This window comes from Cavia porcellus, unplaced genomic scaffold (genome assembly GCF_034190915.1).
Source record: "Cavia porcellus strain 051 isolate PalLab524CR breed Dunkin Hartley unplaced genomic scaffold, mCavPor4.1 scaffold_18, whole genome shotgun sequence".
Classification (NCBI taxonomy): Eukaryota; Metazoa; Chordata; class Mammalia; order Rodentia; family Caviidae; genus Cavia; species Cavia porcellus.
In genome coordinates, this window is record NW_026947501.1 from 51,295,282 (window position 1) to 51,321,907 (window position 26,626).

Below are 26,626 nucleotides of genomic sequence, written 5' to 3' on the forward strand. Positions count from 1 at the left end.
ATCAGGGTCTCCCCATTTCCCTGAGCTAAGCCCATGACTCCTGCAGGCTCAGCCAGGACCCACAGCTGTCTGCATAAACTTGGGGGAGACGAGAGGCATGGGAAAGGAAAAATACACCCCTCCTTCTCTCTGAATGTTTCTTCCATCTCACATCGACTGACAAAATGCAGGCACCTTGGCTAAAAGTTCTAGACTTCTCAATCCAGTTATCAGCTAACTAATAATCCTTATGTTGTGAAAACTGACTTTTATTAGGAGTCTTGGTTTTCAAGCTTTATGGAACATAAATCTTCAAAAACTCAACTCAGAACTATGGCTCTCACAAGGTGGGCTGGACGCATCGATACCACATTTCCTGTCCCTTTTCCAGGTGTTCACTGGCACCACTCTCTCTGGCTCATCTTCTGCCAGAGCTTAAGCCCCAGGACATCCAGTTACTGACACTGCTTCCCAGAGGGGTCCCACCATCACCTCTGTGTCTCAGCATTTTTGGTTGCATGCCACAGAAGCTGGTGCCAGATGGTGGAACCAAGTGGGCCTGCCAGAGTGCACAGGACACGCAAACATGCATACACACACCCCTGTGAAAGAGGAGTCCTCTGGGGCTAAGCTAGCCAAAGTATGGATTCTGCTGTTAAATAACTGCACCTAGCTCGCCATCACCACACAAATTATGTGTTAATTCTTTGGGATTGTAGGTTCTCAGGTTTCTCCCGAAGTATTAAGTCTCATCCAAAGGGGAGGGGCACTTGAAGGTGAATTATTCCCTAAACAACATGGAGTCTCAAATGTATGCACACGTGTGTAATTATACATATATGCACATACCTGAAAGTGCCGGGAATCTACCATAGGGAGCCCAGTGCCAGGCCCTCGTCTTCTGGGGGGGACTTGGCACTTCCGGTGGAGCATCAGGTGCCAGGGGCAGTAGGGGCTACAGCGCACACCCCAACCTCGCCGAGCGCTCCGGGCAAGTGTAGTAAAAGCTGTCTGGTTTCTCGGGTTCTCTGCTTCCAGGCTGAACCAGCATCCTCCAACAAGTGGCAGCTGGATAAATGGCTCAACAAAGTCAACCCGCACAAGCCTCCTCTGTTGACCCAGAGTGAGGGCCAGGGGCCCGAGGGCGCACAGTACTACCCGGCGGCAGCAGGCAAGGAGGACGCGCAGGACTGCGGGAAGCTGCCGGACGCCTGCCCGGCCGCGCTGCGGGACAAGGACGGCAAGGGCGCCTGCAGGGAGGAGCAGAGGCCACGGACAGCCAACAAGGCCCCGGGCAGCAAGGCGGCCAAGCAGAAGTCGCCGCCCGCGGCCCTGGCCCCCGCCGCGCCCCCGCCGCCCGCGCCGCCCGGGGTCCCCGCCGAGAGCGCGCCCGCGCCCACGCGCAGGTCCGGGGCCAAGAAGCCCACGCGGCGCGCGGAGCGGAGCGCGGCCGGCGACGCCAGCACCACCGCCGCCGCCGCCGCATCCGCCGCCGCCACCGCCACCGCGTGCCACCGGGCCGAGGAGGCCGACGCGCTGGGCCCGGGCGCCCCCGAGCCCCCCAAGGCGCGGCCCTGCGGCGCGGGTCGGACCGGTCACCGCAAGGAGCTGCGCGCCGCCGCCCCCTGTGACAAGCGGCGCACGCGGGGCCCTGGCAGGACCGTGCCCAAGTCCAGGGAGTTCATCGACACCGAGTCGTCGTCGTCGTCGTCGTCCTCCGAGTCGGACCTGGAGTCGGAACAGGACGAGTTCCCGCCGCCCAAGGCGCCGCCCGCCGCGCCCCCCGCCGCCCCCGCGGGGCCCGGGCCGGAGCAGCAGCAGCGGCCCAAGGAGGCCGCGGGCAGCGGTGGCAGCGGCAGCGGCGGCCCCGGGGGCGCAGGCCCGGGCGCGCGCGCCGCCGCCGTGGGCTCCATCAACGCCAGGACCAGCAGCGACCTGGCTAAGGAGCTGGAGGAGCAGTTCTACACGCTGGTGCCCTTCGGCCGCAACGAACTCCTGTCCCCGCTGAAGGACAGCGACGAGGTCCGCGCCCTCTGGGTCAAAATAGACCTGACCCTGCTGACCAGGATTCCGGAGCACCTGCCCCCGGAGCCCGGGGTCCAGAGCGTCCCGGCCGTCAAGGATCCTGAGGGGCCACCGGCTGGCCACGCGCTGGACACCACCCCGGAGAAGGCGCTGCCCAAGTCCAAGAGGAAACGCAAGGTAGGGGCCCGAGCCAGGAGAGAGGGCACCGCTTCTCCCATGGGCAGGGGTGGAGCACAGGGCAGGTCAGGACTGAGGGTGGCCCGGGAGTGAACCTGTCATCCCAGCACTCAACAGGCTGAGGAAGACGATTGCTGCTAGTTCAAGGCCAGCCTGAATTACTGTATATAGTGAGACCTTGTCTCAAAGAGTCCCCCACTTAAGTGCCTGTGTATACGTATGTGTATATATTTATATATTCATTTTAAGGTTAGGTATGTGTACTGAACACATTTTAATTCTATTACTCTTCCATCTTTTCCCTGTCATCTCCATCCCCTCTCATTTTCAAATTATCTCCCTGTTTCCTGCTGCCTATCTTTTGTTTCCTGCAATTATTTATACTTTGGGCTTCTCATGTAAGAAAAGCTATGAAGCTCGGTTGTGGTCTCAAGGTGCAGTCATTTTCCTGCAATCTGTCTTCCTTCGTGGCAGAGTAATACTCCATCCCAATTTTATAATTGAGCCCTCGCCCACTGCTTGAAAGGTCATCCACACGGGGAGTATTTATTGTGTACAGGAACAAGCTGAGCAGTGAGAGCACTGAACATGCAGTAGGAGGGTTGGGGTGGCATTGATGGTGGAATTGCTTGGCCACCTGAGGAGCCATGCCCTGGTGGAGTTTCAGGCAGGTTGGTGGGAGCTGAGCACGAGTGACCCTGAGTTCAGCACAGTGTGTGGCCATGAGGATCCCCTCATCCTCACGGGGATCAGGGAATACTTCGAGGTGGAGAGGGCTGGGAACAGGGTTCTGGGATAAGGGATTTTTGAAGCAGCAGCAGCCCCAGGATGAAGTGGTACCAGGAGAGCACAGAAGGTTGAACCGGTGGGGTCAGAGTGGGGAAGGCAGGTTACATGCCAGGGGAGCCTCTGGCCACCTGTGTGTGACCCTGAGCCAGGGCTGCAGGGAATACCAGAAAGCTGGTTCCAAGGACTTTTCTCTCCTCCTGCCACTGCATCTCCAAAAGTGACCTGGACCACAGTAAGTAGCAAACCAAAGACTGCAGTATTTATGAGTGGTTCCAAATTTAGGCCAGAGTCATCACCAGCAGCAGTGAATGTGCATATGCAAGGTACAATCAGTTGTATAAAGTGATTAGAGTAAAAGGTGCATGGTCGTTAGCCCTCCTCAGGCTCTTCCCCTGGATTTGAAAACACTTCTCCCATCATCTCAACACTTTCTGAGACCATTCTAGAAGTGCTATTTCCTAAGTGTCTTTAGTTGAACTGTCCTGGCTGCCTTGAAGTCCTCAACTGATGCAAAATATTTACCTTTCAAGGTCATTTTGAGTTGGTGGATGAGCCAGAAGTCACATAGTGCCAGAACCAGCGAAAAAGTTGGCTCAGGACACACAGTCATGCTTTTATTTGACAGAACTGGCCGTGAACTTTTTAAATGTTCATACCAGCTTCAAGCATCACAGTTAAAAAAAACAACATTTTGAAGCTGGAAGGACTTGTCCAAGTTATATCATTGGAGAGGTGGAACAGGAAGGAACATAGGCAGCTGTCTGACCCCAGAGTCCTGCAGTAAGACCTCAGCTGTCTCAAATTCTTGTTTAAGGAAGACTGGAAAGTAAGGTTTACCATCTTCTCCTGGCCAAAATCACTTTGAGAAGTCTAAAGTATAAATGATTATAGGAAAAGACTTCTGTACAGTAGGTGTACAAGACAGAAACTGCAGAGTAACATACAAATAAAGTCCTAATGCTCTGATTTAAAGAATTGTATCATTCCTGGCCTTTTCTAACACAAACAACTACACTAAGCCTGACACTGGCTCAACTCCTGAGACCTGGTGAGACCACAGACGGAAGAGGAAGAAAGGACATTGTCTTAGCACACTTAAGTACCAAAATCTCACCTTGCTGGAGTCCTTGAGGCTCCAGCCCAAGGACTGGGAGGATTGGAATGGGCCCTTCCTGGGGCCACTATGACAATGTGAGCACTCAGGACACCGTATGGCATCGGCTTTGTGACATGGTCCCTGCTAGAAAGAAAAAGAGGTACTGCATGTCTGTCATGCCAGTGATCTAGGATGCAAGAAGATCACCTCAGTTCAAGCCCAGCATCTTTGCAAGATTCTATCTTAAAATTTAAAAAACAACAAAATGAAAGGCTGACGATGTAGCTCAGATTTGTTCCATACCCAGACCAAACAGATGAACAAAAGTTCCATCCAAGATCTGTCTTATAATTAGGTACCTTAGCAATTCTGTCAGGGGCTGGGAATTCTGAACAAAAATAAGACATGACCTCTGCATTCCATTCCCAAAAGGCACAGCTGTCAAAGCAGAAAGACCCAGCCTTGCCCAGACCATGAGTGCTTTTTGCACCTCAGTGCAGTGCCGGGCCATGGCTGGAGCAGTGACACTGGGGCTCCCTTGTGGACTACAACAGGTCTGCTCTAAGGGCAGCTCCTAAGCAGCTTCCTTGTTCAAATGTCCCTCCTGGGTCTCTGTCAGGGCGTCATCTCTTTTTCACATTAAGCTATGGACTGCAAACCCCACTGATTTCCTCCTCATTCACAGATAAGCTCATTGGCCTCCCACTCCGGGGGCACAGCAGGGAGACCTGGTTCTGGAGGGCAGAATCCCGTAGCTCATGGCAATCCTGGAAATTGAGAGCTGACTGTCTTTTGTGTTCATCCCCACACAGTGTGACACCGAGGACGACTACCGGGAGATAAAGAAGGCCCAGGGAGAGAAAGAAAGCTCTTCGAGACTGGCCACCTCCACCAACCATACCTCGTCCACCAACCACTGCAACGTGAACGTCAGCAGGTAGGCACGTCCCCTGAGTGATGAGAGGGCACGAGATACCCTGGGACTGCAAGCCCTATGACATATTGGGGCAGAGTCCAGTGCTTTGGAGACTTTTCCAGTCCAATTCTTTGCTTACAGACTTTGTTTCCCTGAGGCTTCTCATGATGGCTTTGCCACAGCCTTGTGAGGCCACGTCTCTGTCACCAAATTCCAGTTTGGAGGGACACACAGTTCTGCACTCCCCCCCACACACACACACTTTCTCAAATAAACACTTAATAATCAGATCTTCAAGCCAGTGTCATGAAGGCAGCTGCTAACCCCTGAGAACGTTAAGCTCACTACGATGCAAAAAGGCACATCGTGGCTGGAGTCTCCAGGCGATGCACCTGTAACTCGTGATGCAAAGGAAAATGGTGCAGTTAGGAAAGATCTTGTGTTCCCAAAGTCAAAGAGCCACCCCAGTCCCTCCTCTGAAGGAGGAGGACCGGGGAGCCGCTGCCATGGACCAAACCCGCTGTGATGAATGGCTCTGCACCCGGGCGAGGTCCCAGGAATTCATTGTGAGTGAGCAGCTTCTCATCAGTCACCGAGGCTCTTTCCATTTAGAAACAGCTCCACGCAGGAGCCACTCTTCCTCCGGTGTGACACTGCTCACTCCCCCGACTGTACACACAGGGTTTTTAGGGGAAGATTAATGCTTCTGCACAATACATAAAAATGTAAACGGAAAGGTTAGGGAAAGATGGAGAGCGGTACTAAAAGTCAGAGAGGAAATTGGAGCACAAGGGCGCGGGCGCTTAGACCCCCAAATGCCCCAGGATCACCTTGGGAAGGAGCCAAGGACACAGAAGGGTGGCCCAGGAGGGACAGTCACTCTTGCAGGCAGTCCCACCAGCGAGAAAAAGCAGTGTCCCCAGTTACAGGCAAAATGTGAAAGGGGACACCGCGTCCCCTAAATTGTTTTGAATGTTATGCATGTGCTGCTTTGTTAATGCATTCCCTAATCCCTCCAGCCAATCTATCGATGCCTAGCATTGCTAAGTAGCAGCCGAGGTAAACCCTATTTTGAAATGTCTGGAACAGCTGGCACAGGACACGAAAATATCTCCAGTATCCACGGGAGACGTAATCACAGGCCTTACCAGCAGGGTCCCAACGGAACCCTTCTGGTTTCTTGAGCCTCCATTATAATCAATGGAAATTCTTTAGAGAGAAAACAAGGAGGTCACTTCCTGTCACCCAAATCCAGGGACCTCAGATGAAAGACACTTGTCCTGGCAGAGTCTCCCAACTCTGATCGTTTCACCAATGCTGTGTGATCAAACTGTGTGTGAAAAAATGTGTCCGAGTTGTCTCTGGGAACTGCACCTCTTTCCTCTGAATTGTGAGTGCTACTGGCAGGTTTACCAGGGTAACAACACAGCCCCAGAGATAAAGCAATGACCTGTCAGATCAGGTTTCCTTGGTCAGGATGAATACGTAAACTTGCAGTGCTGTGGAAAGCACAATTGTACATTTGTGACAGTTTTCAGTGTCATCTTTGGTTTTCCATGCACAGTAAAAGCCATGAATCATGTAAAATAACAGACGCTTGGAAGAGAGTCTTTTTTTTCAGTCACATTTTAAGAAACAGGGTCGGCCTGTTCATATATCTGCCTGCAGGATCAGTGTCCTTACCATCAGAAGATGAGCTACTTTGGATTCATGCAAAGCGGTTTTTGTGGCATCTTTCCTTGCATTTTTCCAAGTTGTCAGACACAGCGCTCTTGGAACCAGAAGCCCCATCTCCACATGTATCCATTTGCATCACATTAAAAATCTTGGCTTTGTCATTTGTTCTAGAGGTCTGTGTTTGTAATTTCTCCACTGTGACCACCAGCTAAAGAAATTGCTTTTTGAAGCGATTTTAATGGCTTGTTTGCAGTGATAACCAACACCTGTAATTAAGAGATCATAACCCTAGGAATAATAGTTAAATCTTGGCTACGTGGATTTACCTCTCTTTGTAAACTGACTGTATCAGGTGACCTCAAGGAACATCTTAAGTTAGCAGTAATTGAGCTTACTTCAGACTAATGTGTCTGCCCCCAGACACTGCTTATTTTTCCTCTCAAAGTAATCGAGCAAAACTTAACAATCAAATATTCATGGCAGAGACTTAGACATAAGAGAATCCATCATCGCTGATGACTGATTTCGGAGAACATCGCCTTCGTGAATAGACAGTCATGAAGGTAAAATAAGAAGCTAGGAATCAGTCCTCAGCATTTCTAACAGTTTCTGTATTCTGTGTTTAATCTGATCAGTGCCTCGCTACCTCAGAAACCCAACCATTGACAGTTGGCGACATACTTCTCGGGTTATCCTGTGATTCTGTTATTGTCTCTGTAACAATTAGGATAAGTTCAAACATTGGCAAAAGTCCTTTGGAAACTGGAGAATTCATTTATCACTGTTGTTTTGAATTTCCCATTACTTGCTGCTTATGCTTGTTAGGAAAAGAAATGTGTTTGTGATTTTGAGATCCTTGGATGAAAAGCCTGAACATGAACGGATTATATTTTCTGAGTCATTTCTTTTGGCACTAACTCCAGAATTACTGATCAGCATGAAAGAAAGAGTAAACAAAGAATGAGGTTTGTTTATGTTTCTTGTGGTCCTGATGCTGTTAAGTTGTTCTAAATAATAATTCCCAATAAGTTCTTCCTACCAGCAGGTCTTAAATGGAAGTTGGGGTTCTGTATAAAACGTTTACCTTTCCCTTTGCCAACTCCGTGATATTCCAATACTTTTCTTTTTTCTCAGCTTGGCAATACCAGTAAATAAAAATGAAAAAATGCTCCGGTCACCCATCTCTCCCCTCTCTGATGCGTCCAAACACAAATACGCCAGCGAGGACTTGACCTCTTCCAGCCGACCTCATGGCAATGGTGTGTTCACTTCTTCCAGCAAAAAGCCGAAGGCCGACAGCCAGCTACAGTCACATGCCGGAGACCTCTTGGTTCGTTGGCTCTCTTCCTTCCCCAAGTAGAATCAAAATAAATCATAATCCCCACTTCCCTCTCTACCGATGCAGTCCAAAATCAGCCAGAGGAGCTGCAGGGAACCCCCGCAGGCAGCTCTGGGGTGGGGGTGGTTGTCTGGTAGAGGAGAGGATCCCTTGGCCTCCCCAACAGAGAGGAAGAAAGGACCCACCCATGGGAGAATTTCAGGCCTGCTAGCAAGATTTCAGAGCCAAAATAGTGCCAGCCCAGGGGAAAGCTACCAACCAACTCCTATAATGGGAAAATCCCTTATTCTATGACAGTTAAGTCTGGGACTGAAACCTACCCCAAACACGTGGGGCTCCCCCTCTGCCCCAATGAGGGATCCCTATGCCACTTCCTTTCTAGCGATCTCAGGGGCAGTTACAGTGCTCCCCGGGGAGGAGCAGGCATCATAGCTGGTCTGGGTTTGCTGTTGGGCCTGCCATCCTGGCTGCAGTGTGATTTTGTGCCTCTTGTCATCTCTGAGCCTGTGTCTTCATCAACAGAGTGGCAGTGATGAGACGAAAGGGCAGCATTCTCTAGAGACCCAGCCCCTCTGCAGATCTCTGCAGCCATTGTGACTCATGGGTTCCCTTGGTGGCCCTGGACCACACAGCCCCTCAGAGGCATCCTTGGAACCCAGACACCCTCTGAGTTCTGCCAAGTCACAGTGCCCATCAGACCCAGCTGGGCTTTGTGAGGCTGGCAGAGAGAGGTAACCATGGAGGACAGGGCTGAACAGAGAAAGACACAGGAGGGACATGGTAATTAATGCTTTGGCCCATGAATTAAAGATGCAAGACTGTTGGCAAAAGGTCACACGAAACTCTAAATCTTAACACTTCCCAGCCAGGCCTCTGCACCCTCATTCACAGGCTGAATTCACAGGCCTGTAATTCTAGGCTGAAAGAATCTAGAAAAGCTTTGTTACAAACATGTAAAATTAAAAAAACTGCCCACATGTATAAAACAAAACTTGGGGTGGAGGAGTTTGAGACAGGGTCTCCCTTACATAGTTCCTAATGGCCTTGAACTCGATATGTAGCCCCAGCTGGCCTTGAACTCATGGTGATCCTTCTGCCTCAGCCTCCTGAGTGCTGAGATTATAGGCACACACCACCTCAACCAGTGTAACAAAATTTTTCTTTGCCTCTAGATACCTTGTATCACAAACAACTATGGTGTGGAAAGAATTACAACTTACAGATCTGTCTTAGTAATTCATTCACCAAACGGCTGCTTACTGAGCAAGTATTTATGTGCTAGGCTCTTTGTTGAGTACCGGGCATAAAATGATGGTCCACCAGCTTCTGTCGGTGCCGTAGGAAGCTCACAGTCTAATGGGGAGAGAGCCGGAGCTGGAGCATCAGGAAAGCTCAAAGTAATTAATGCCCATCATCACAGCTAAAAAGGAAACAGAGAATTAGGAGTTTTTATAACAAAGAGGCTTCTTCTGGTGCCAGGAGCAGCAAATTTATTTCCGCAAAGCAGGATTTCTCAACACTGTGGACGTTCTGGGTGGGGTAACTCACTGTTCTGTGCACTGCGGGTCACCTGACTGCATCCCGGGCCTTCCCAGTGGTAATGACCTAGGATATTTCTAGATATTGTCAAACTGCCCCCCGGTTGAGTACTACTGCTGTAAGATAAGGCTAAACACCGGCCATGTGGGCAAGGCTGTCATAGCTACTTAGCTCCATCATGATAAAGCAAACATAGTGTCATCAGTGACAGGTAAACAAGCATGACTGGTTTCCAATAAATCTTTATTAACAAAGAAGTCCAGATTCAGTTCACAGACCCTGGGATGTTGACCCATGGATGTCGGTTCCCTGAAAGGCAATAGAAGCACAGCACAAGGTGAAGAGCATTGCTGGCTGCAGAAACAGTACATGCAAAGGCTCTGGGGAAGAAGTAAAAATTGGCCACGGGTCTGAGGAATGAAGAACACAGAGCAGCATGGCTGGGCAGCAGGTCAGGGCCAGCCTTGCAGGTTACAAAGGCCACTTTGCTGGTATTTGTCCTTTTACCAAGTGGGCACTACTGAAGGCATTTAAGAACCATCTCAGAAATTCAGCATCTGGTTTTCCTGGTCATATATCACAATAGAACTCTTAATCACGACACAGGCCTATATTTAAAGAAACATTTGCATACACTCAGTGGAAGCAATTTCATAACCAAAGACAATCATTTGATAATCTGGATGTTCACACTTAGTAGGTGCTGTGCACATATTTGCATTCTGATTAATTCCTAATGACTCTCTTTGGCTGCTTCTGTTATTCACGGACAGCGCCTGAGACCTCATGCCTTTGTGTCCTGAATGACTTTTCTCCATGAGAGACAGTTGCAGCAATGCTTGTTTCCTGGGCCAGCAGCATCAGTGCCACTTGGGAACTTGGTAGAAAAATAGATTCTCAGACCCCACCTCAGCCCTATTACACATCAGAATATCTTAGGATGAACCCGGAAGTCTGTGATTTCTTCCAGGTCATCCTGACATGTGCTTAACTCGACTGAACATTGACCTAGCAGTCTGAGAAAAGCAGATAGTGGCTCTTGAAACCTGAGGAGGTTAATCTCAAGTTTCCCCATCTATCAAAATAAGCACAAGACTTCTTTTTGATATTTATGTGTAAATGATATGGGATAACAGATGTTCTCAGACCTAGAATGCGTGTACAATTTGAGCATCTCTAATCTAGAATGCTCAAAAATTCAACACTTGTTCAGCACCCACATGATCAATTCAGGCAGAAAATTCTACAGCTGACTGTGTGACAAGTCACAGTCAAAATGCACAGAATTGTCACAACTGTTGTAGAACATTGTCTCAGGCTGTGTACATAAGGTATACAGAAAACATAGATGAATTTGGTGTTTGGTTTGGGACCCATTCCCAAGGTATCTCATTTTGCATATGCAAATACAGTATTGCCTGGGATCATGAACTTAATTTGTTCAATGATTTTGGAAAAGATGGCCACATGTGTGCTTGAGTGGAAGAAATGACTGCTCTCACATGTGTCACCACATGCAGAGAGTCTGCAGACAGACACACTGTTTTGCCAAGTGCTTCTGTTTGTGAACCACATTGTTTGCAAACCAAAACATTCATGATCTGATGCACCACCCTGAGGTACCAAAATCTGGAAGGAATAAAAATCTCAAATCCAAACACTTCTGGTCCCCAGCACTTCAGATAAGGGACATTCAATTGTATGTCTTTGTGTATCTTTTAACTTACTGAGATAAAAGTCACCATTAGGTCTATAGAATACAGAGGTAGTGTATGAACAGAAGCAGTTCTAGTGAGTGGGCTGCTGTTCTAGCTGGGGGGCTGGTGTTTCAAAGGCTTCTGTATTTTCGTTGTTTAGAAAACAGCTCACAACAATTCTGAAAATGGTGTTCTCCACGGCAAGTCACGGCCACAAACAGAGCCCTGGTCACCAGGCTCCAATGGCCACAGGGACTGCAAGAGGCAGAAACTAGTCTTCGATGACATGTAAGTTTAGACACTTTTTTTCTTTTTTTTTTTCTTTCTTTCTTTCTTTCTTTCTTTCTTTACATGGTGAGGGGCAGGTAAAAATGGGCATTCCACAGAGAGATGGGTCAGACACGTCTAATGGTATAACTATTTTCTCTTGCAAGACTTGATCATTTAATTGTCCTTCTCAAACGGAACTTTGACTTTATATGCACTCTAAATTCTGCTGAGGATTTTTTGAACAGAAAAAGCCACCAATGCTAATGGGTTTGCCCCTAGAACTTCAGAAAGCTGACGCAAACAACGCTAATTCTAAGCATATGTTTTGTGTTCTGTGGGTGGTGTTAGGCTACCAGAAAGGAAAGCATTTTCACTTCTATAAATTACAAAAGCAAAGAATAATAGTTATTTACTCCTGAGAATTTTCCTCTACAATGTGACATTCTCTGTAACAGCATAAATGATTCACATACGGGAAACATTAGCCTGTTATCCGTCATTGGGTTCTAGCTCTGAAACTCTTACAGATTGTAGTTTCTAGCATCAGTTTCAAAAAAGAAGAAATAAGAGAAATAAGAAAACCACCCTGGAATGCCCTTGAGAGGCTGAACTGAAACTGATTTAGGCTTCTAGGTGGAAAAACAGGTGCCAAGAACAAGCTCAGAAGCAGAATGTGGGTTTCCAGGTCAAATTCTGTCCTCCACTGTGGGTGTTCACAGGAAGCCCTGGAGTGTGTATCTGAATGAGAGAGGAAGAATGAAGCCATGAGGTGGAGCCACATGCAAATGTAGGCGCTCCTACCTCAGGTAGCAGAAGCTGCAATTAGGAAATGAAAGAGTCCCAACTTCCTTCTCAGACCAAAAGAGAAAATAGCAGAAATAATGCCATGTGTCCCTTGCAAGGGGCTCCCAAGGTCCAGGTAGACAGCATCTCAGAGAGGTGGCATCTGGAGAATATGCAGGCTTGAAGGCAGCCATCCTCATCCATGCCAAGCAGCATAGCAGAAGCAGAGAATGAAGGGAGGAGCTGGGGAGGGAAAGGACTCTGAAGGCCACGTCCACAGTGACCACGCCTCCCACCAGGCCCCGCCTCCTAATAGCAAGTCAGCTGAGAGCCTCCCATCACCCTCCAGAGGTTCCTGCCTGTGATCGCAGGATGTTTTAGGGGGACACCTGTGTCTCAGCCCGGTCCCTCACTTGCTCATTTCCTACTCGGCCCAACTAATGCCCTTCTCTCCCACTGCATGTAAGAAGCAGGCTGGAAAGTGGTCATCGACCTCCAGGGAGGGCCCGTAAAGAAAGGGCACTCAGGTGACTGCATTTCTATTCACGGTTCAGCAGTAGAAACTATTCCTCTGGACGTCGGCCAAAATTAGGATCGTTTTTAGGGACAGTCCTGTGAAATTTGCATTTGGAAGTCAAAACTGATAACCCAATCCATGAGAAGAAACACTGGACACAGAGTTGCTGAAAATATCAACGTTTCCTGTGGGTGGTTTTTAGGAGCGTGGTATGTAAATGAGAAAACACAAGCAAACCAGCATGTGTAGAAAAAGAAGATGCAAGGAATTTTCCAAGGTATGGATGAGAAAGCTAAGTCCCAAGTAGCAACAACCAAATGATTGTACTCAGAGCGTCAGTTTCTTGGATGGTTTACAAGAGCAACTGTTTCTCAATTCGCTAGGACTGAGGCTAATAGAATCTTCTTAACATCAGTGTCAGGGAAGAGGCTGTTGTTATTTGCTGTGCTCATAGCAATACGTATTCTTTTTTTTTTTTTTTTTTTTTTTCTGGCTAACAGCTACAATAAGACTACTTCTCCTTTCCTGGCTATAGATGCAATAAAATCAAAATGTGCTTTTATATATGGGTCGTAGGAGAGAGGGAAATGTAGCCTTCCAGTTGCCACTTGTCCCAGTTGATTTGAGATCCCTAACAGTAACATAAACATGCGACTCGGACCTGCCAAACAGGGAAGTAAGAAGCTTAGTGGACAATAAAAAAGAAGATTGGTGGGAAGATTCTTCAGGCTGGAAAAACTAAGCATTGTCTGTTCCTTTAAAATAAATGTCCCTCAAGTGATCAGAGTCGCCTAAAATTGTGAAAAAATGTCTCCCAGACTCCCTGGATGCGGAGCTGTGGAGTGAGGGCTAAAAGGCAAAGCTTCGCAGCTCTTTGGGGAGGAGGCAGTGAGTGGAAACCTAAGTTCCATCCCCTCCTGCTCCTCTTCCTCCTCTTCAGTTTTCATTTCTCCAGCAGCAGCCCCATTGACCACAAAGCTTCTTGGCCCCTGTCACTTTTCTCGGCACCTCTTCATTAAGTGTGTCAACAGTACTAAAGTCACCAAAGAGAAGTGACAAGTGGAAAGAAAGAAAAGACTCCATCACTGATGCCCCAGTAATTTAGAGTTGATCAAAACCCAGTTATAGTGATTCAAAGAGTAACAGATGCCACGCTACCATTTAGTTTTTAAAGCCACGTCATGTAGCGTTTTTTTAAAGTAAGCACATCTTTGTGTGTTATAAATACTCGTTAATGGTTGAATAAACACACAATTCAGACAGCAGCTGAACCCAGTGGGCCGTCAATAACAAGTACTGAGTGAATACAGCTGAATTATAAATAACCTTCCCTGGGGAGCACTGGGATTTTTTTTTTTTTCTTCTTTCTATTTCCATGAAGCTGCATGCAGGTAAATTTAAATTCATGGACTTCCATGCCCCTTTTTTCTATGCTGTTTACCAATTAAGCAGGCACTTGTTTGTACTTTTGGGATGCAGGCGGAACTGAACAGAATAACACTTACTTTAAAAACGGGATCTAGGTCAGCTTGTTCTCGGTAAGCCATGGACTCAGATTGGTGGCAGCTGAATGCACCTTCTCCCCTGACATTTAGCAAATGTGTGAAATTCACAACTCAGCAGCCGCAGCATTAAGGTGATAGTGGTGTGATTACCAAAGTTTTGTTGGGAAAAAAAAAGCTGTAGGACTTTACAGTGATGAGTGACAGCTCTTGATTCTGCCCAAAGCCTAGAAACTGCTCTCTTCGTGTGCAAAGCTGTGTGCTGTAAGGCACCGAGCATCATCATGAGTGACAAGGAAGTCCTTGAGGATGCCAGGGTTGGGAAGGCTCAGAGCAGGAGGCCTGAATCAGGCTGAGCATCAGGGTTGGGTGGAGAAGCTCATGAGCCCAAGCGCCAGTGCTGCCAACTGCTCTACAGAGAATGTGCCATCTCTTCCTGAGCAACCAGTGTACAGCCAAACCACCCAACGTCCCCATCTGTCTCCTGGCACCAGGAGCAGGGGTCCAGCCCCTGAAGCCCCCTGGCCATGTGACCATCCTGAAGGCTGTGGGCCCCTGTAATGGGCAAATGAGGACTTGACATTTGTAATGTCATTATGCACAGAAGTCTCAGAGCTCAGAGGGTTTTAATTTTATAAATGATGCAAAGATTCCTGTATGTAAAAGGTCAGCTCTCTGGCAGCCTGATTTCATCAGAGAAAACCAGCTGACACCCTGGAATGAATGCCTTGACAGCCAGACAAGGTGCTTTCCTGTGCAGCTGACCACAGCCTTCTTCTCCAGAGGATCTCCACTTCCCAAGATTTCAGCCACCTTTTGGAGTCAGCAATGGACAAGGAGAGCAAAGGTATTCAGATCCCTCATGGAAATGCAAGCTCTCTGATCACTTTTAGGATTTGGTATAATTAAACACCTTTTAAACGTCACGCCCAGAAAGGAATAACACTGAAATCAGTCATTTTCCATTTCAACAGAAAGCTGCTCCTGATTGAGTAACAAAAAGCTGCCTGGCTTAGTCTGTGTGTCCTCGGGAGCACAGGCGGCTTCCAGTGGGCGGTAGGAGTGTAGCATGTAAGAAACAACACACATTGCCCACACTTCCAACAGCAAGGCAGCTTCCAGGGACTCAGCCCAGTCCACATCAAAATTGTGCAAACAAAATCTGTGTTAGGATTCCCCACCACCACCAAACTCAATCTTCTTGCATCTGTGGGGCAGTGTTAGCAGCACTCTGAGGTCCCTGACTCCTAAATGTTCCATCGGTAAGGATCTCTTGGAGCTGAGAGTATATAGCTCAGTGGTTAGAGATTGCCCAGCATGCACCGAGCCCTGGGTCCGATCTCTAGCATTGCAAAAACAAAAATAAAAGTGACAGTTCACTGCATTGAAAAGGATTCTTCAGTTTCTCACAAGTTGTCCTTTTGGAGAAGGCTGCTCAGTCTGGGACACAGTCATATGTTGGGGCTCACCCGGAAACAAGCTGATGCACACAAGGTCTGATGGTACATTCATTTAGAATACACAGCCCCTGTCTGGTTTGGGTTTCAGTTTCCCTAAGAAAGCTGCCAGATTTCTGCCTCGTGGAGGAACCAGCCTGTTCAAACACAGTGCACTCTGCTCCCCGCCAGTTCGCCAGAAACAGGCTGGCTCGGAGTTGGGCCTCGGTTCACAGAGGCTGGAACTGCAGCCAGGAGCTGGCCTGCCAGCTTCTCCATGGGAGACCGTTCAGCTCCACAGCTGCAAAGGTTGCTTTAGTACTCCTGTGCCTGAAGAAATACCTGGGTGCTGACACCCTATTGCTACTTGAAGCCAGGGCTTGTGTTTCTAGGCAAGGTAGGAGGAAGCTGAGGAGAAGAAAGAACTTCCAGAAGGATGTTTGGATCAGCATTTGGTTCACATTTATGGCCAAGCATTCCTGTCACAAAGATACATGGGGCTGCGCTCTGGCTTCTGGGATACTAGCCCATTTCTCAAGAATGTGAGATACACAGTTGGTTACATTTATAATGTTTAATCGAACTTCTATTAGGCTTGCTGTGAATCACCATAAACTAGCATTACTGGGAGAAACAACGTGAAGATATTGCGTAGATGAAAACAAAAACTTGGTTTTCTGTATTAAAGAAAATGCAAGATTAGATGAAAATCTGTTTGAATGCTGAGATAATCAGACTTTACTTTCATACCTTTGCTGTGCAGTACTTTGTGGTGACAGCTGTGCTTTTCCTGAGGACCTGCATATTGCTGCGTATTCATGGCTGTGAGGGACAATCTAGGTGCATGCACAGGTCCCAATGGCTTTATAATGTCTCATCTAGGAGTCCAGCACTAGACATCACCTGAAGGGAGAAAATGGGCCAATCATCAGGCCCATCTTCTGTGGCTCACTCAGTACAGGAAGCCTCCCATTACATGCAAAATGTGACTTCTAAGAAATGTGCCCGTAAGTGGTCCCTTTTCTTTCAGCGTGGCAGGCTACTGTTGTAGCTGCCAGGAGAGTCAGAAAATTATCCACATGCACTGCTGTGCGTCTGTGCCTCAGCCTCCACACCAGGCTTTTAAAGACACATTTCTATGCTGCAGATGAAAACAGTGTTGATTCCAAAGCCCGTGGTGGGAATTATGGACTACCGTCGTGTATAAGGCAGCTCAGAAGGCGGGCAGAAACTAAGATACTGTCACTTCTTACCAACAGAATCCTTTCATGAAAACGAAATGTGTTTGAAATGACAGTCTGTTAGTGACAAGGGCGACAAAACAGGGCAAGAAGAAAGTGACCAAACTTGCACACTAAAGTGTGGTGCAGATAATGATATGGAGCATTTCGGGTTGCCATGGAGATGCTCTGTGGCTCATTGGCTGTGATGCTGCACCCCATCAGAAGGGACCAACCTTGTCTGAGCTCAGAGAAATCCAGCACTATTCCAGAAGGTCTTGTTCCCTTTTTGTTATGTGCCTAAGTAAAACTGCAGGATGGGGAAGACCAGAGATGTCTGCAGCATGCTGAAAATGCAGTGACCATAGAGCTCAGAAGGTGACTGAAAGACCGGAAGTGTAGTGTAAACAAGAAGTGGGCAAGCGAGATCAGAAAACACAGATGCACTTGGACCAGCGTTACTGGTTAGGCCTGAGGGTAGCAGCTGAGAGGCACTGGATCTTCAGGGAATGAGCAGAGAGAAGAGTGTTCCAAGCAGCGAGGAGGGCTGGGCAGAGCTCTAGAGACAGAAATGCTAAGGCATCAGGCAGGGAAGAAGCCAGCATGACTTTGGTCGAGGGCCATGGTAATACAGTTGAGAGGGCTGGGCCAGGTTATTGGAACTGAGCTGAGATTTGACCTCAAAAGCCTGGAGACTTACTCTAGGTCTCTGAAAATGATGGTGAGCTAATCAAAGTCGTATTTGGCAAACAGTGCATGGGAATAAAGCACAGGGGGCCAATGCCAGGCACAGGGACCAGAGAAGTGATGAAAGCCCAGATGTTGGAGGTGGATGTGGTCTTCAAGAGAAGAGACACTGTTCACAAGGAGACATTCAAGGCATTTGGTGATGAGGAGGTGCTCTGTATATATAGGAGAGAGGATATATGAGGACCTCTGTACTTTCTATGAACCAAAAACCACTCTGAAAAATGAAGCTATTTGAAAATAAAAACAAACAAGCAACAACAATAATGCAAACCAGTTGGTAGAGCTGAAATCAAAGGCCAAACAGTTACTGTGTAGCAAAGGTCAGTATGGGAAAGTACAAAGCCATTCAGTGTAGGAGGCGTGGGTGTGTGGAAGATAAGCTACAGACAGCAGAGCTCATTGGAGCAGGGCTTTCCTAAAAAGGTTGCCCTTTAGCCTTCCCCACCAATGAGAGACCGACCAAGAGGAAAGGGTGAGAACCAAGGGAGGGAGGCTACACATAAGGAAATTCTGCCGCTATCGTGTCACTGTGATATGCTAACTTGCTACCCGCAGTCCTGACAATTCCACATAGAGAAACAAGGGACAGGAAACCAGGTTCTTTTGTTGCTTCAGTAACTCTTTGGACCCAAAACCAATTTTTTGCTGTGATTCTGACTTTGAATGATTGATTGGTTGACTGACTGATTGATTGATTGATTGACTGATTGATTGGAATGTTCTAATCAGTCAGTGTGCATTGTTGTGGTATGCATTGTTTCTCTAAGTATTTTGACCTCTTGGGATAAAGGGATGCTTTGACTAGTATTACAGTGAGGCAAAGACCCATCAGAACCCAAAATAGGACGCTTCGTGCTAAGCGTATCACAGGCTAAACAGTTAATAACTGACATATTACATCATATCTCCCATTCCAGCAGTCCTGGCTTGTATGTGATGTTCACAAATAGGTCAGTTTTATTGATTACTTAAAGACTTATAGTAAAAAAAAAAAAAATAATTTGTGCTGATGGCATAGAAAGGATGCAAAGTTTATTTTTTAAAAATCTAAGCATTTAAAGGCTCTGTACCACTCTGTGTAACTTGGGGTCATTACACACTCTCAGATCAGTCTCGGAATGAATTACCATCATCTCCCAGAAGAATTGGTGCTGGCCGGGGTTATTGCTTTCCTAACGCACATGTCTGCTGTTAATGTTTAGCAGCCAGCTAATCATTGCTCCAGAGAATACATGCCACGTTTGCACTGTTACAGTGGAGACATCATTCTGCAGTTAACTCTGTTACAACTGGAAAATCATCAGACAGCATTACAGTTTTTTTCATTTTTCACTGTGAGGCTTTAAAATAATTAAATATATACACATACCATTCTAGGTACCATTTGTGCATCTAAATGACATACTCACAAGGCTACATAAATATTCCGACTCATTCGTAATCATGCAATGCCTACGAAGTTTATTTACAATCTGCACATTAAAGGAGGATTGTTTTGTGTAACTATTGTGCAAAATAAGATTTTTTTCGCCTTTTTTTTTTTCCTTAACCACACAGTAAGTAGTGCAACTCACAAATTAGGCACTGGGGGACCATGTGAAAGCCGCTGTAACTGTTAAGTGTCTGAATCCATTGAGTGGGTTTTGACTTGCTAACTTAAGAGAAAAATAATCACAGTATTTTACACACAGACAGTAATTTGGAAGGGCAAAACAAAATACTTGATTCTACGAAGTGGAGTTTTTAAATTGTGCTTTATGTTTGAGCGAAGGAAAAAATATTTCCCGAAGATCTCGTACTTAAGCGATAATGACATTTAATAACATTTTCTTCCTTGTAGGCCTCGCAGTGCAGATTATTTTATGCAGGAAGCTAAACGAATGAAGCATAAAGCAGATGCAATGGTGAGACCCTTTTCTTTCCAAACGCATTCACCCAAATTATGTTTGTACTACCGCTTCATCATTGGGGCAATATAGCTGGGGGTAATTATAAAACCTATTACAAGGATGGCTGGGCCTGTTACATGGAGAAATGTTTATATAATCAAGTGCTCATAGCCCAATAAATTATGACTTCAACCAATAATGTCTGACTAGGAGAAAGCCTTGGGTAAATGAATATTTCAATTTAGTCATAAGTTTGAATAATAATTAGAGCCAATAGAGTCAGTGGGTGATAGTGGGGTTTTGTTTTGTTTGTTCTTTTTAAAAGAAATTTAGATTTGTGTTTTTGCCCTTTTACTAGCTTGGCCAACTGTTGGCTTGGTACCAGGATCAAATCTTTTTTCAGACACACCCGTGTTTTTCATATATGTCTGCCAAAACAAATGCCTTCCTTCAATTGTACAGCATAGAAACTGTTATCTGCACATACTACCGTAAAGCCACCATGATTTGATGTTTCCAGAACATAACTCCCATTTGGGGAAGCTTGATCTTTCAGACTAGAAATAGAAAACTTCAGGTTGTTTTGGCTTTGTTTTGTTTTTAAGAGATCATAAGGTAGCTGGATCTTAAGGTCTCATCCCAAAGGGCTCCACCCTACCTAGTCATCCAGTTTTATTCCCCTCCAAGTATTCATAACTGAGATCACTCGGGATGCTGGAGGCAAAGAAGGCGTCTCTGATGACTTCCAGAATGTTACTCTGAAAGCATTGAAGATGCTTAAATCCTAGCAGTCTTCCTTTCCCAATGATGCCAGTGTCACCCATCAAACATATATTCGTACAGAGCCCACAACCAAGGACACTGGGATGCAAAGGAGATGCCCAGGATATCAGGAAATGGAGAGAAAAAGCCACAGCCCTTGCCCACACAATCGTGGAGCCTGTAGGAGTAGCTGAGAAAACTGGTGCATGGCCACTACTAGTGAAAAACATCAATTTTTATTTTTGTTGTTGTTGTTGTTGTTGTATTGGGAATTGAACCCAGACTCTCTGCATTGACAGCTTTTTTTGTTGTTGTTTTTTGACTCCGGGTCTTGCTGAGTTGCCTAAGCTGAGCTCAAATTTGCAGTTCTCCTGTGTCAGCCACCCAGAGTGCTAGCATTACAGGCCTGCACCACCACACCCAATCCAGCAGAGTGAGATTTTTTTGCCTGAATTCATAACCAAAATGTATTGACCCTATTCATTCAACATCATCTTGTTTACGATGCCTTTCCTATCAAATGATTCCCAAGAGAGAGGCACTACTCCAGCCAGGCAGTTTCCTACCAGCCTCTGGGCCTCTGTGTCCACCGCTAGGCCCATCACCTGCAGACCTTCCCGCCCCACTCACAGACACTGGCATTCTCAGCGGCCTCCTACACCCAGCCAGTTACACGTTAAGGCTCCTTCCTGGGGCTTCTCCTTAGCCCCATCCCCTCCTCCATCCTCCCATCTCATTTGCACTGTACCCAACATTACACAATGTGCTACTCAGAAACTGCTTGGCAGGTTGAACTGTTTCGTAGATGCACATTTTCTCTCTCCAAATGTACTGCGTGTTTCTGGCAAGGAGCTTTTGTGTATCCAACACACATACCTCAGCACTAAGTGCTTAGAAAATACCTAGTGAGTGAAATGATTTCCTTAATCTGAAAACATTAGCACAAAATACTGCTTTAGAGCCTATTTGATTTATAAATCATTCAAAAATTTGATTAGTTAATGAAGAGCAGTTTTGCTCTGTATCTCTGTTTCCTAACATAGCACAACTAATGAAGTTGGGGGGAGTTTGTTGGCTTTTTTTTAATAGCTAGGGTTAGAATAATACGCAGAATTCTGTTTTTTTATTGACAAATGAATCACTTGAAAACTGGAGGATTTTCTCAGGCCAAACTGAGAGTAGCAATGTGCAGAATGGGAACTGATGGATGAAAGTCTAGATTTATGAAAACTTAAGAATATGAAGCTGCTTGATAATTAACCTCGCTGACATGAGGAAAGAGTAACATATGCTTAAATGACTGCAGGTCATCCAAAAGCTCATTTCTGACTGTTGGTTTTCAACTTTCTGATCCATTCTGGTGAAGCTGAAGTGGCACCTTGATTTTTATCTTCCTCCTTTGCCCTCCACTGGGACACAAGGCCCAACAGCCACAACTCAGGGGAGGAGAGGTTTAATGGGGTTCGTGATCTTAGCAAAATCAGCCCAAGGTCCACTAGCACCAAGGCAAGAACTTCATGGTGGAAAGGAGAGGAGAGCTGCTCACCTCATGGCAGCCAGGAAGCAGCAAGGGAAGGAGGAGCCAGGAAGGGGGAGGAACCCTCCAAAGCCACACCCCGAACTCCCCCCTTCCAGCCAGGCCCTACCTCCTGACAGTGTAAGCACTAGGAATTCATCTGGGAAAGGATCAATCCACTGATGATTATAGCACCACCATGACCCAATCACCCGAACACATAAGACTTAGGAGACATTCTCAAGCTCTACCATGACAGTAGGGTAAAAGATGATAACAGAGGCCTTGACCTAGCAAAGCAGTAACCCTAATTCTTCCTAAGTTTTTTTTTCCCCGTACACATGCATGACAGTGAAGGTTAATGCATAAATTAAGCAGAGTAAGAGATCAATGATAATCATCAAGTAGGACAATGAAAATGTGCTATAATAAAGATATTTTAACTTATAAGTTGTAGAATTTTCCATGTAATATTTTTGGACATGACTGACCATGTATAACTGCATCCCTGGAAAGTGAGCTATGGATTGGGGTTGGGGTGGGCGTAGGGTACCACTGTATCCTATTTCTTCTCCCAACCCCCTTCACAGGATGTGGGAACTCAAAAGTTGGGTTTCTCAGATAAAATGTGTAAACTCTGTGGGGATGCCATCTAAGACCTGTCACTAAGAAAGACCCTTCGTCCTGTTGGCCAGGTGGAAAAGTTTGGGAAGGCTTTGAACTACGCCGAGGCAGCCTTGTCGTTCATCGAGTGTGGAAATGCGATGGAGCAGGGGCCGATGGAGTCCAAATCTCCTTACACCATGTACTCAGAGACAGTGGAGCTCATCAGGTAAGTGGGGCGCTCTCCTGCTGGGAACAGGGGTGCCTCACAGTAGCACCCTGACTGCAAAGGTCGCAGTGCCAGCAGCCAGTGGGAACCAGTGTCCATTCCCTGAAAAAAAGCATGGAAGATTTCACGGCTGGCTTTCTCCCACTTTGTGAGACTTACCCCTGACTGCCAGGAAACTGTGGCACAGCCACTCCCCGGCCAGGCGGTGGTGAGCTTTGAACTCATTTCACCTCTTAAGATGTTAAAAAAAAATAAAATAAAAAGATAAAAAATTATTTGGTCAAAAGAAAAAAGAAATAGCAAAATGAAATCTAAAAAAATAAATACTTGATTTTAAGTGTGCTAATACAGACATGTCTCAAAAGAAGATAACAAATGACCAGCAGATATATGCAAAAATGTTCAGTGTTACTAATCCTCAGAGAAATGCAAATCAGAAGCACAAGATGGCCCCCCTCACCCCAGTAAAAATGCAACTAATACCATGCACGGGCAAAGAGAAAAGGGAACATTGGTACATCATTAGTAAGAATGCAAATTTGCACGCCCACTATGGAAAAAACTATGGAGGCGTCTCAGAAAATGAAAAACAGATGCAGCAGTCTCACTACTGGGTGGATTTCTAAAGGAAATGAAATCAGTACATCAAAGAGGCATGTGCTGTGGGGCTGCTCACAATAAGAAAGGGAAATGACATGAGCGTTCACTGACTGATGAATAGATAAAGAAAATCCAGTACATTATACACAATGGGATACTATTCAGCCATAAAAAAGGAAATCTTGTCATTTGTAGCCACATGGATGGGACTGGAGGTCTTAAAAATGAAATGAGCCAGGCACAGAGAGACAAGTACTACATCATATGCATAATATAAAAACGCTGATTTCTTCAACGTAGTCAGTAAAACAGTGGTTAATAGAAGACAGGAGAGTAGAGGGGAGGGAAGGACAAGGAAAGAAGAAAAGTCTGGTCAGTTTAGTGTGTAGTAGTTCCCTCTTTTCCTTTCTAAGACCCCAGTAGATGCCTGAAACCACAGATAGCAAACCCTAGAGACACTGGGGTTTTTTTTGTCTTGTTTGGGTGTGGGATATATATATCGCTATCTTAATGTTTACTTTATAAATTCACAGGGGTTGGGGGTGAAGCTCAGCATGCCCGAGGACCTCAGTTAGATCTCAGCACCACCCAAAAATAAAACAAGTGATTGCAGTAAGAGAATAACAACAGCAAAGCAAAATAACTATGATAGCACACCAAAACCAAGGCATGTGAATCCACGGTCTCTTTCTTGAAAGAGTCAAGAAAAATGTTAGTGGTCTTAGTCCACAGTTGGCTGTGGATGACTCATCCTCAGGAGACCGAATCCTGGGACATGGAGGAACCACGGTAACTGGAAAATTACCTCCATCAGTAGTGACTGCGGGGTGTTTAATGCAAGGAAAGAAGACACAGGTGGATTTGTAAGGAGGCGCCACCCTCTGATGTGCTGGTGTGGATGGAGCCCCACTGTTCTGGTCTAAACCCTGGACACCAGTACCATCCCCTCCACATGGGCTGAGACACATAGTACCATCGAGCCAGGGTTTCAGCAGGGCACTGGGCATACTCAGAGAAAGGTGCTGCCTTTCCTCGATGGACACCTGGAAAGACACAGCCTTCATTTCCGTCCAGCAAACCAGCAAGGAAATTTCACTTTGGCCCTACTGAGATCCTTTGTCAAACTGTTGACTTTTCTAGCTAGTTTCACTGCACGGAATAATGTCTAATACCCACTGTGTGGAATAATTCTTCCTAACACTCACATTTAAGGGCTTTTTCTAATTCCGCAATCCCTTGTAATCTAAAGCTGTCTTGGTGTTGCTGTTGTTGTTTACAATGTCCCAGCATTTCACACAGAAGAGCTGACATCTTGGTCTCTGCGGCCCATATTGTCCTAAAGAGGTGTGGTACTTTTTGCCACCATCCCTGAAACCATAGGTTCAAGCTTTTGCAACTCTCATCCTCACATCAGAGACACTTCTCAAGGAGACTTTGAAGGTCAATTCTACGCAGCCACTTTTCACATCAAAAATACTTCTACTAACTCAGTGTGCTGGTGATTCCTTCTCACTATCCTCTCATATGGTGCCGTATTTTCAGCAGCAAAGAACGCAACAGAGTAAAAATCAGTTAAAATTTCTGGAAGAGACACTAGGTCCTCATCTCCCTTACATAGCTTCAGTCGCCTCCAGGCAGACAGGAAACAAACTGAGTGAATCTGGATGGGCACAAAGCAGGACAATAACCTAGAATGTGATTGTGTCGAGCATGGGGCCTTTGTTGTTTTCTCTCATGCTGTCTTGATGCATCCCAGTCCCTAGAACAGAGAATGATAGAGTGTGTGCTCGCAAAACATTGGAAGAATGGATGGATAAACAAGCCAGAGGCCTGCCGTGAACTGAGTGGTATTGCCTGCTTACAAGGAGTTCCTACTTCAGAAAGAACAAACAAATCCTAAACAAAAAATAAAAAGCCAGATGCCAGCAAAGCCCACTGGAGTGCAGGTGAGCCCAGGGGAAAGTAACCTCCCCCAAGTGGAGGACACAGAATGAATGGCCTCCCCCTGAGCTACCCAGAAAACTGAGTCACAAAGACCTTTTCTTACCTGTGTTAGAAAATAGCGTTACAGGAGGTATCTTAGTTAATAAGATACTGCATACATATTTCAAAAGAGGGGCAAGGGAAGCCTCTGAACTGTCACCATAAGGGAACCATAGACGCGCAAGATGAAGCTAAGTGAGTGACCTGACTTGATCAATATACAGTGTGTATGAGTATAAAAACACCAAACTGCACTCCAGAAATATGTATAAGGGTCAGTAAGAAAAGAAAGTTACATGTTTACGGATTTTTTTTAAAGTAGCGCTAATTAATCTGCCCTGTAACTCTGCACCTTAATCACAGAGCCTGACATTCCCCAAACCTTAGAGAGCCCCCGGGGACCAGGAGCATTGGCATCAGGGATCTCACAAGGAGAGAATCCCTTCCTCCACCAGGGAATCCCAGAAGACCAAGGGGTGCTGGCAATGGGCGTGGCTTCCACCCAAGTACCCCTGGGGATGCTGTCCCCCACCTCACCTCACCTCAGGAACACCAGCAGGGGCCAGCAGGAGCGGTGAAAATGAACTTGCAATTAGAACTACCGCCCAAAAGTAGGCCACCACCTGCGGGCTACCTCTGAACAGTGACCGTCTGCTAAAAATAGAGATTGAAATAGGACTCAGAAGTCACTAAATTAACAGCTAAAGTATCCAAGTTTCACTAGACCCCACACACACTCATCCTACCAAGAACCAGGAACACACCTGGAGTGAAAAAAGACAGGAACAAACACCAACACCAAAAGGAACAAACACCAACACCAAAGTGAATCAGCCCTTTCAATTACCTGGCAAAGATTTTAAAGCAGCCGCCATTAAATGCTTTTTTAAAATTTACAATTCTATGGCAATAAACAAAAAGACTATCTTGTCAAATAAATTAAACTTATTCAAAAAAAAACCAGAAGTGATAGAGCTGAACAATGTAGTAATAGAAACAACAATCCCTGGCTGGGTTCAGCGGAACCCTGGGAGGTGATAGAAGTAGAATTTATCTGATCCGCGGAAATAAGCTTTTTTAGAAAAAGAGTAAGGCCTCAAGCACTGCCTCACTTTAATTTCTTCGGCTTGAACCAAACACCATGGGGACTGGGTTGCTGATAGCAGCAGCAGGTCATGCAGCTTGCAGTTTGGAGGCTGGGAAGTTGAGGACAGGGTCTGGCGTCTGGCACTGGTGTGGTACAAGGGAAGCCCAGGAGGCGGGTTCAGTCTCAGCCCCTTCCATCAGGACCAGCTCCTGCGGTGACCCACTGTTCCCAAAGGAGGTACTCTC

The 26,626-nt window shown here is 46.4% G+C and overlaps 1 protein-coding gene across 12 annotated transcripts in view; it reads left to right on the plus strand.

Annotated features, from left to right (window-relative positions):
• Window positions 1–26,626, plus strand: part of Aff3 (ALF transcription elongation factor 3) — a 502,385-nt gene that overhangs the window by 463,677 nt on the left and 12,082 nt on the right. For all 12 annotated transcript variants that reach the window (XM_063229843.1, XM_063229847.1, XM_063229844.1 and 9 more), the window contains 6 exons: window positions 1,018–2,181; window positions 4,879–5,003; window positions 7,794–7,989; window positions 11,395–11,522; window positions 19,553–19,616; window positions 22,575–22,711. In XM_063229843.1, coding sequence (XP_063085913.1) covers window positions 1,018–2,181; window positions 4,879–5,003; window positions 7,794–7,989; window positions 11,395–11,522; window positions 19,553–19,616; window positions 22,575–22,711 — 1,814 coding nt within the window. The remainder of the gene's footprint in view (window positions 1–1,017; window positions 2,182–4,878; window positions 5,004–7,793; window positions 7,990–11,394; window positions 11,523–19,552; window positions 19,617–22,574; window positions 22,712–26,626) is intronic.